The following is an 11,538-nucleotide window of genomic DNA, read 5'->3' as shown; positions in this document are numbered from 1 at the left end:
ACCCCCCTCAAAAAAAAAAAAAAAAAAAAAAAAAAAAAAAAAAGAATTATTTCATCCAGAAGACAAGCAATCCAAAATGTGTATGCACCTAATGAATGAGCTTTAAAATACATAAAGAACTGAGTAAACTGAAGAGAGAAATGACAAATTCCACGTGACAGTTGGATGTTTCAATCTGGATGATAGCCCCAAACTGGAAACAAACCTTTAACCATCAGTGAATGCAAAAACAAATGATGATATACCCATCTATTTCATGGGGCACTATCTGCCCCAATGAATAAACAGGAACAAACTACTGATACATGCAACAACACTAAGGAATCTCAAAAGCACCATACTAAGTCAAAGAAGCCAGACACAAAAGATTACACTTTGTGGCCAAGCGCGGTGGCTCACGCCTGTAATCCTAGCACTTTGGGAGGCCGAGGCAGGCAGATCATGAGGTCAAGAGATCAAGACCATCCTGGTCAACATGGCGAAACCCCATCTCTACTAAAAATACAAAAATCAGTTGGGTGTGGTAGCACACGCCTATAGTCCCAGCTACTCAGGAGGCTGAAGTAGGAGAACCACTTGAACCCAGGAGGCGGAGGTTGCAGTGAGCCAAGATTGTGCAACTGCACTCCAGCCTGCCAACAGAGCAAGACTCTGTCTCCTAAAAAAAAAAAAAAAAAAAGATTACACTTTGTATATAAAACCCTCTTAAAGGACAAAATTAAAGTGACAGAAAATATAACGCTGTTTACAAGGGACTGAGAGAAAGGAGAGGACTGATTCCAAACAGGTCCTGGGGACTTTTGGGGGCGGTAAAAATGTTTTATATCTTGATTGTGGTGGTGGTTACTTGATTATTTAACATCTGTCAAAACATATTTGACAGCCTGGGAAACATGGCAAAACCCTGTCTCTACTAAAAATACAAAAGTTAGCCAGATGTGTTGGCACACGCCTACAATCCCAGCTACTCAGGAGGCTGAGGGAGGAGGATCACTTGACCCTGGGAGGCCAGAGGCTGCAGTCAACCAAGATCGCACCACTGCACTCCAGCCTGGGCAAACGAGTAAGACCCTGCCTCAAAAAATAAACACACACACACACACACACACACACACTCTTGAATTGTACACTTAAAATTGGTGAATTTTGTATATAAAGTACACTTCAATAAAAGTAATAAAAAATAACATTTGAAATAGCCAGCATATAGTAATCTACATTAGGTTTTAACTTTATATGTAGCTGGTGATTTAGTTTCAATAAATCCTCATCCAAAAACACAAATAGCATTTTTTCTTTAATATCTGTAGAGAAACGCTGCCCTGCTATTAACACAAAAAAGAACTTGGCACTTGGCTACGACAGAGAAAAGTACAAGACAAACCTGGAACACCCTACATCCAGAAAAGGAAAGAAGTGACTGAAAAAGTATAAGGGACTTGGGAAAGGACAGTTTCAAAAGGCTCTGAGAGTCAAACCTAAGGATTATGTGAATAATATAACCCACTAACCACAGACAGAAGCCCATACTAAAATGTAATGAGCCTCATCAATAAATAAAGGGGTGAGCAATAGACAGTCATATGCAATGATACATATGACACAATGACGGAACAATGATAAAGTTAGAAAATAACCACTTTGCAGTATTCACAGTAACAACTGATTCAGGCAAAACTCATCAATGGGTCCTAAAACTTGAGTGTAAAGTTTGACAATGAACAGGTTATTGACATACCTCCCCACAAATTACCATTAATTACAAAGAGAAAAATACTAAGTTTATAGTGAAGAAACTTGGCAAACACCACATTAACCAAGGGTTCAAAAACAACATTACCAGTAATTAGACAAACCACAATCATAAGCATCCTGACAGGATGCTCTATTAAGACTAGAACATCATTTATGTTGTATTCTGTCAAAAATGCATAACTGGAACCTAACCAAGAGGAAGCAGACAAACCCAGATTGAGGCCTTCTACAAAATTCCTGACCTATAATCTTCAAATACATCAATATCATGGAAGTCAAAAACTGACAACCTGCTACAGATTAAAGGAAATGAAGGAACTATGACAACTAAATTTCATATTTCATATGTGGTCCCAAATTGGGAGAATTTTAAAAGCTATAAACAGACATTATTAGAATAACTGGAAATTTTTGGTTATACACTACAGATTTGGTAATATTATTTGAATGTAAAATGTCCTAATTGTCATAAGTGTCTATGGTTATGTAAGAAAATGTTGTTCTTATTTAGAGGTAAATGGTGCATGAGGTCCAGAAGTTAAATGGTTCAAAACAATACACAGATAAAAAAAAGATAAAACAAATATTGCAAAATATTAATAACTGGGGGATCTAAAGGGAAGGAAATTCTTTATATTATACTTTAAGATATTCACGTACAACTAAACAAAAAAAAAAAAAAAAAAAAAAAAGAACTCCCTTTCCTTTTTCCAACATAGCCCAGCTGTGGAATCAAATGTTCATCTGCGGAATTTTCTCGGCCTGGTACTAATCTCTGATACTTGGTTGGATGAGGATTTCCATCTACATCTACCAAGAATGGTGGAGGCATAAGATGAGGAGCCTGCTGAGTTTGCTCATCTAAGACATAATTATTAGAATCTCTAATAAGTGGTCGATAGTCAGTATGGAAGAACATCTGATCAGGAATCTAGAAAAATGAAGTTCACAGGATGACATTTTAAGGTTCATACATATTAAAGGAAACAAATGTTAAACAGTTAATTAAAACTAGAAAAACAAGGAAATCAAATCAGTCAGCTAAACTGTCAGCTCATAACTACTACTTGCATGCGACAACAAAGTATTAAAAATGACCTTTTCATATGGCTTGCTGCATCCAAAACCAAATATCAGAAGATGCCCATGAGAATCTGTACAGGCAAAATGCTCTCCATCCTGTGAAAACTTACAGTCAAACACAGCTCCATGTCCTTGTCCTTCAATCTAGGAAACACAAAGAGGAAAAAGTTAGGACCAATTCTATGCAAGTGATTTGCTATGTAAACTTGTTTAATGTGGATAACCTGTGACAATATAACCCTTCTGAAAAAAAAATTTAAAAACAATGTTTCAGCCTGGCATGGTGCCTCACACCTGTAATCCCAGCACTTTATGAGGTGGAAGCAGGTAGACTGCCTGAGCACAGGAGTTCGAGACCACCGTGGGCAACATGGTGAAACCCTGTCTCTACTAAAAATACAAAAAATTAGCCAGGCATGGTGGTGTGCGTCTGTAGTCCCAGCTACTCGGGAGGCTGAAACACAAGAATCGTTTGAACCCAGGAGGCAGGGGTTGCAGTGAGCCAAGACTGCACCACTGTACTCCACTGCACTCCAGCCTGGGTGACAGAGTGAGACTGTAAAATAAAAATAAAAACAAATGTTTCATTAAGCATATACATCAATCGCTAGTCCCAAAAAATAAAATTCATTTTAGATATAACTAGCCTAGAAAAAGGTCTTCAAAGTTCTTCTAAGCATTAGTTCTCCAAGTGCTCAAATGAAAGCTAACAACCCAATCCAAAGTGAAGGCTTCTTTTACTTCTTATAAATAATTTCATAAATGTTTGTCTTATATATAATAAAAGGATAATAAGCTACAAGATAAATGAATGAAGATTAAGAAAATTTGGTATTCGTGAACTAAAATGAACACTTTCCTAGATTTTAAGGAGGGCTCTACTTCAGCTCACCAAGATGACTAAGCACCATGCAAAATTTGGCAATGCTGCCAGATCTCAAGCCTATATATGGAAAAGCCCACAGTCACAATTACCTGAACTTCAAACTACCAGAGATTTCAGAAAGGATGCTCTAAATCTATCATGAGTGTAACCTTAAATAGATTATTTTTATACTGTTTTATTCTTCCTTTTAAACTGTAAAGTCTATTAGTTTAATACTATCAATTTATAGTTGTTAGTTATTTGTTTAACTCTGCAGGGTAGAGCTATACATGTTTGTTGTCTGCACCTTTAACTTTCCAGTAACTAAACGTTGTGTGTTCTGTGTTGGAAAAATGAGACATCTACTCAGTAAGTGCCAGAACAAACTCACGTCCACACCCAAATAAGTCACTGCTTGAATAGTGATACCTCACTATTGCTGCACGTGAATGAATGCCAATTATCGAACGTGGAAAAAATAAAGTTACTCGGATATTCAGAGGATTGCTGAATAAGATGTGCATATTAATTCATATTCTCTTAACATGAAAAGGAGGCCGGGCGCGGTGGCTCAAGCCTGTAATCCCAGCACTTTGGGAGGCCGAGGCGGGTGGATCACAAGGTCAGGAGATCGAGATCATCCTGGCTAACATGGTGAAACCCCGTCTCTATTAAAAATACAAAAAACTAGCCGGGCGTGGTGGCGGGCGCCTGTAGTCCCAGCTACTCAGAGGCTGAGGCGGGAGAATGGCGTGAACCCGGGAGGTGGAGCTTGCAGTGAGCCGAGATCGCGCCACTGCACTCCAGCCTGGGCCACACAGCGAAACTCCGTCTCAAAAAAAAAAAAAAAAAAGGAAAAAATTGTGTTTCTGTATATATATATTTTTTTCCTCCAACTGATCATTAAAACATAGGAACACGGATTCATCCACATGGTCCTTCCAGGAGCCACCTGTGCCACAGCACAACCTGCGCCTGTGTACCACTTTGCATCCCTGGCCTGGGACCGTCAGTCAGTTAAAGCAGACACTGGTGGAGAGGGAGTGGCAAAATCTCAAAGCTGGCAAGCTGAAGATGGTGGCAGCAATTCTTCCTGTCGTACACGTGGACTTAACTGCACCAAAAGAATACTTGCTGAGGTGAAAGTTTTCTCAAGTGGGCAAACCTATTTAAGCAGAGCAAGGAAAACGGGGATTCACTTGTAATTTGAAGCGTCCTATACAATGATTCCTGACAAAATGCAACCTGCAACTGTGTCTGGAGAAAAATGTCACATTAAAGTTTATTATGTATTCATGAAATATTGCTGCTATTAGTAACTGACAACTCTAGAATTAGGAATTATGAGCCTCTCAGCTGAGCAGCAAGGAAATGTCAATAAACAAGGCCAATGTTCGCTATGCAACTGGAAAGATCATTGTTGCCCACGTAAAGTTTTCTCAGATTATTCTTTGGCATAGAATTTTTCCGCTAATATTCTGCTTAAAGCCTAAATTAATGTAGTTTTTGTTTTGAGGAGTTAAATTCAGGATGTAATATTAGTTCTGAGTTTCAAAGGATAGTTAAGGTAATAGATGTTATCCTATGGATTTTAAAACGATAGAAAAATTGTCCGAGAATGCTTAGTTCTTTTTCCAATAATTTGAACACACAGAAACAGAGCTTTCAGAGATGCCTAATCGTGTATTTGTACTTTGGTCATACTATTTGAAATGTTTTAGAATGCATTTAATCAAAGGTCTAAGAACCTGAGACTCAAAGGTCTAAGAATTCATCAATAGGATGCTACTACACTGCATCTAAAATACATTACACAGGCCAGGCACAGTGGCTCACGCCTGTCATCCCAGCACTTCGGAAGGCCAAGGCAGGCAATCACAAGATCAGGAGATTGAGACCATCCTGGCTAACACGGTGAAATCCCATCTCTACTGAAAATACAAAAACAAAATGAGCCGGGCGTGGTGGCAGGCACCCGTAATCCCAGCTACTCAGGAAGCTGAGGTGAGAGAATAGCATGAACCCGGCAGGCGGAGCCTGCAGTAAGCTGAGATCGCGCCACTGCACTCCAGCCTGGGTGACAGAGAGAGACTCTGTCTCAAAAAAAAAAAAAAGTACACTTTGAATTGTAACTCAGTATAAGCTGAAGAGTAAACTCACAAAATGTCTCACACGTATAAAGCCTTAAAAATGCTAAAACCCTTTTACACAATAATTACTTCAGAATTTATCTCAGGGAAATAATCATGTACAAGGCTATTCAAAGTGTCATACATATTTTAGAAACCACTTAAGTACTCAACAATAGAAATTGTGTAAAAGTTAACTTTCTTCTGAGACAGGATGAATTTATACTCAAAAATACATCCATAAATTCTTTAAAAATAAAAATTTCAAAAAAAGATTTTTACATGAAATAAGATTACAAAACTACGTGCAAGCACATTTACCCATGTAACCAACCTGCACATCCTGCACATAGCAGGTAGCCCCTGAACTTAAAAGTTGGAGGAGAAAAAAAAAATACCACTGTACGCAAAGATGCCAACTAATAAATATGGAAGGAATGATGCCACTGGAAAATCTTCAATGGATCCAATATTTGTGGGTAAAAATTTAATAAGAAACAGGTTATTTAGATTAGTCTCAAAAGAGCTAGTAAAAAAATTAGTTCAATAATTATATTGGGAGGCCAAGGCAGGTGATCACCTGAAGTCAGGAGTTCAAGACCAGCCTGGCCAACATGGTGAAACCCTGTCTCTACTAAAAATACAAAAAATTAGCTGGGTGTGGTGGCAGGTGCCTGTAATCCCAGCTACTTGGGAGGCTAAGGCAGGAGAATCGCTTGAACCCAGGAGCTGGAGGTTGCAGTGAGCCCAGATCACACCATTGCACTCCAGCCTGGGGAACAAGCAGAACTCCATCTCCAAAAAAAAAAAAACAGAAAATTATCACCGTAATAAGGGGACAAATAAACACCACGTGCCTCCTAACATGATTCATGAAGGACACAATATCATTTATGTTTTACTTCATTTAAAAAACTGTAACAATCTAATCATGAAAAAATATCAGACAAAACTGAGGACACTCTGTAATAATACTTGCTAATATTCAACAAAAGTTAAAGGCCAATAAAGAGGAAAAACAAAAAAGGCTGAGAGGGGCCTGATGATAATTAAAGAAAACTAGAGGCCGGGCGCAGTGGCTCACCTCTGTAATCCCAGCACTTTGGGAGGCCAAGGCGGGCAGATCAAGAAGTCAGGAGATCAAGACCATCCTGGCTAACACAGTGAAACCCCGTCTCTACTAAAAAATACAAAAAAATTAGCCAGGCGTGGTGGTGGGTGCCTGTAGTTCCAGCTACTTGAGAGGCTAAGGCAGGAGAATGGCGTGAACCCGGGAGGCAGAGCTTGCAGTGAGCTGAGATCGCGCCACTGCACTCCAGCCTGGGCCACACAGCGAGACTCCGTCTCAAAAAGAAAAAAAATAGAAAAGAAAAGAAAAAAAAGAAAACTAGAAAGATACAACCACTTAAACACAATGCATGAGCTTGAACTGGATTCTGGTCCACGGAGCAAAATTTATCTAAAAAGATGTTACTGAGACAACACAAAAAAATTTGAATATAGACCTGACTAGATAATGCTATTTTATAAATGTTAAATTTCCTGATTAGTAACTATAATTATGATTATGTGAAGAAGTTCTAAAAAGATACAGTAGTATCCTCATTTGGTTCTAGAATACACGTATGCAAACTTTTTTTCTATTTTTTTTTTAAAGAATATACCTGTGCAAAAAGAAAAAGGTTAGGAAAATCTAATAATGTTTTATTTCTAGATCAACCATCTTGGGAGTTTTCTTTTTTAAGAGAGTGTCTCACTACATTGCCCAGGCTGGTGTTGAACTCCTAGGCTCAAGCAATCCTCCTGCCTCAGCCTCCCAAAGTGCTGGAAGTTCAGAGTCACCACACCCAGCCCAGGGTTACTAAAAATCCAGTAATCAAATACTGTAATATTTGGTTAATATTGAATATTAATAATGTCATTTTATTATTTTATGTTACCACTTTTATATTTCTATTTGTTATCAAATATTTCAATAAATTCAAGTAGTGAAAAAGTTTTTATAATTGCCATAATTTTACAAATTTAAACACATACAGGCACACAAAATGCTGAACAAGTAACTTAAAAATGTCTCCCTCATATAAATCAGTCATACAGAGAATTTCACGTATGTATGTATATACATGTAACTGTCAAATATTTAGCAGGCTTTGAATATGCTGATTTGTAAAAACACACTGCCAAAACAAGCAGATCAATTTCTGGCTAAGCCTTGTAACCCAAACACTCTAAACAAATTCAAGCATGTATCAAGGTACATCTCACTTCACTTACCATATTAAAATAATGTTTCATCTTGGTACCTTTTGTAATATCCCATATAAATATGCTGCCATCGTGTCCTGCAGATAACATAATTCTGGAATCAAAGGGATGCGTCTCCAGAACAAATACTTCATCAGCATGTCCCTTTAACAAAATCGTAACATTAAGGAGGGTTTACAAGTTACAAATTGAAAATTTAAAAATACATACTGTTACAGCATATACTTTTAAAAATGTATTAGACAATAATTTATAATTATAAAAATTTCTAATCATTTCATAGTTTACATGAAAGAAACTTGTTCAGTATATTATTTTTATAGCTTAAAAATTAAAATCATAGTTCAAAAAATCTCATTTGTTACACTGTACCAGAAACTACCTACCAGTAAGTTATGAAGCAGTTGTCCAGTGTAAGAATTCCACACTTTGAGGACGTGATCATTCACAGCTGTGACAACAATGCTATCATTCTGATTCCAAGCTATCATTGTTACTTTAGGTTTCATAAACCTTTCCTCTTCCGAAGATAAATCCCTAACAAAAAAATACACAACATGTAAACTTATTTAGATGGTCGGCTATACAACGTATACAATCCTTCATCAATACAAAAATAAAGAAATCCAACCCATGTGCCTATCTCGTCAACCCTACAGTGAGTTCATCACAACTGACCCAGAACAGATTTTCTAGAAACAGTTTAGGGCAAAACCTGAAGAAGGAAGGGATAATTTAGAAATAGTACAGAGACTGAATAAGCGCAGATTTTAGGACACCACTACTGCTTATGAAAGCAATGCTTTTTCTCCCTATTTCTTTCCTATTATTTCCTTCCTCTGAATACAAATCTATTGCTAACACTTACTTTCAACTGTTTCTCTCCATAGAAGACAAAAAAATTTTAGGAACACAAAAATAAGTTAACTCATATTCATATCCCCAATGTTTAGAAAAATAACTGACACACAGACGTTCAATCTGAACTGCAAATGGGACTATTCTCATCTCTTTATACAACTTTCCTACAGTCTACTCCTATAGGCCCCTTGGCAAGAATGGTCTTGGATACACATGCCTGGAATGTTTTTCATCCTTTATAAAAGTGTTATGGAGGGCCAGGAGCAGTGGCTCACGACTATAATCCCAGCATCTTGGGAGACCGAGGCAGGCAGATCACGAGATCAGCAGTTTGAGATCAGCCTGGCCAACATGGTGAAATCCCATCTCTACTAAAAATACAAAAATCAGCCTGGTGTGGTAGTACACACTTGTATTCCCAGCTACTCAGAAGGCTGAGGCAGGAGAATCGTTTGAACCTGGGAGGCAGAGTCTGCAGTAAGCCAAGACCGCACCATTGCACCCAGCCTGGGTGACAGAGCAAGACTAGGTCTCAAAAAAAAAAAAGCTATATGCAAAGGGTCTCTGTATTATAGCAGTCAACAGTGAGGTAGGGAAGGCCTAAAGGTACTGAAATAATAGAATATGTTTTAAAAAATTACAAGCATCAGCCAGGCACGGTGGCTCACGCCTGTAATCCCAGCATTTTGAGAGGCCGAAGCGGGCGGGTAATGAGGTCAGGAGATCGAGACCATCCTGGCTGACACGGTGAAACCCCATCTCTACTAAAAATACGAAAACAAAAAACAAAAACAAAATTAGCCAGGCGTGGTGGCGGGCGCCTGTAGTCCCAACTACTAGGGAGGCTGAGGCAGGAGGATGGCGTGAACCCAGGAGGTGGAGCTTACAGTGAGCCAAGATTGCACCACTGCACTCCTGCCTGGGTGACAGAGCAAGACTCTGTCTCAAAAAAAAAAAAAAAAAATACAAGCATCTAACATGTTTTAATTAACAAAGGCCGGGCACAGTGGCTCATGCCTGTAATCCCAGCACTTCTGAGAGGCCAAGGTGGGCAGATCACTTGAGGTCAGGAGTTCCAGACCAACCTGGTCAACAGGGTGAAATCATGCCTCTACAAAAAGTACAAAAATTAGCTGGGCATAGTGACGGGTGCCTGTAATCCCAGCTACTCGGGAGGCTGAGGCAGGAGAATCGCTTGATCCCGGGAGGCTGAGCTTACAATGAGCTGAGATCGTGCCACTCCGTCTCAAAAAAAAAAAAAACAAAAAAAGAAAAGAATACAGCTATAAAAATATGAGTGCTATAAAACAGCTATCTACATAACTACAAAAGAAAACACACACAGAAGAGAGAATAATTCTAACTAGATTGATTGGTGTTGAGGGTAGAATAATATTAAGAAGTAAAATGGAGGCCGGGCACAGCGGCTTACGCCTGTAATCCCAGCACGTTGGGAGGTCAAGGTGAGTGGATCACGAGGTCAGGAGATTGAGACCATCCTGGCTAACATAGTGAAATCCCGTCTCTACTAAAAATACAAAAAAAATTAGCCGGGCGTGTGGCAGGCGCCTGGAGTCCCAGCTACTCGGGAAGCTGAGGCAGGAGAATGGAGTGAATCCAAGAGGCAGAGCTTGCAGTGAGCCCAGATCGCGCCACTCCCGACAGAGCGAGACTCTGTCTCCAAAAAAAAAAAAAAAAAAAAGTAAAATGGAATAATGGCAAAGACTCCATTCTTCACTTTAAGCTAAAAGGCTTTCGAATTAATAACTTAGGTTTTTTTTTTTTTTTTTTTTTTTTGAGGCGGCGTCCAGCTCTGTCACCGAGGCTGGGGTGTAGTGGCTCCATCTGGGCTCACTGCAACCTCTGTGTCCTAGGTTCAAGTGATTCTCCTGCTTTAGCCTCCCGAGTAGCTGGGATTACAGGCACATGCCACCATCTCCAGCTAATTTTTGTATTTTTTTTAGTAGAGGCAGGGTTTCACCATGTTGGCCAGGCTGGTCTCGATATCCTGACCTCAGGCGGTCTGCCTGCCTCAGCCTCCCAAAGTGGTAGGAATACAGGCGTGAGCCACCACGCCCAGCCACAAATTAATAACTTTGAATTTACTAACAGGTATGTTGCATTTCATCAAGTTGATATGCCAATATTAGAACACTAAAATAAACAGATCAATCAATTCCTACATACAAAAGACTCTTGTTTTTCAAGATTTGAAAACAAGAAAACTTAAAATGAAAAGATATTTTCTCATGAAGAAAATTACAGGAAAAGTCCCCTTCATGGATGGAGTGTGTCAGCAAGAAAACTAAACAGTTTTCAGTCTCATTTAAAAATTTTCATTCCAGTTTTGACACTGATGTTTCTATTTTGCTTAATAAAACAATAATAGGTGAAATTGATTTTAAATTATCTTCACCCCCATTCCCTTTCGTTATTTCAACTAATCAAGGATTGACAGTACTCACTTTCATACTGAGATGTAACATTGTTATATATAAGATTTTTTAATTTGTTTATGAACAAGGGTTATCAAATTTCCAGTATATATACTTTTCATTCTCCATCACAGATAATTCC

At 38.7% G+C, this 11,538-nt stretch overlaps 1 protein-coding gene across 1 annotated transcript in view; it reads right to left on the bottom strand.

Moving 5' to 3' along the window:
* Positions 1 to 11,538, bottom strand: part of BRWD1 (bromodomain and WD repeat domain containing 1) — a 130,387-nt gene that overhangs the window by 79,616 nt on the left and 39,233 nt on the right. Inside the window, exons 14-17 of the mRNA XM_025379045.1 lie at positions 8,487 to 8,637; positions 8,110 to 8,244; positions 2,854 to 2,982; positions 2,452 to 2,686 (exon numbers count right to left, since the gene is read on the bottom strand). Coding sequence (XP_025234830.1) covers positions 2,452 to 2,686; positions 2,854 to 2,982; positions 8,110 to 8,244; positions 8,487 to 8,637 — 650 coding nt within the window. The remainder of the gene's footprint in view (positions 1 to 2,451; positions 2,687 to 2,853; positions 2,983 to 8,109; positions 8,245 to 8,486; positions 8,638 to 11,538) is intronic.

The sequence above is a fragment of the Theropithecus gelada genome, chromosome 3, assembly GCF_003255815.1.
Source record: "Theropithecus gelada isolate Dixy chromosome 3, Tgel_1.0, whole genome shotgun sequence".
Classification (NCBI taxonomy): Eukaryota; Metazoa; Chordata; class Mammalia; order Primates; family Cercopithecidae; genus Theropithecus; species Theropithecus gelada.
The sequence above is the reverse complement of the archived record's forward strand: the minus strand, read 5'-3'. Positions and strand labels throughout refer to the sequence as shown.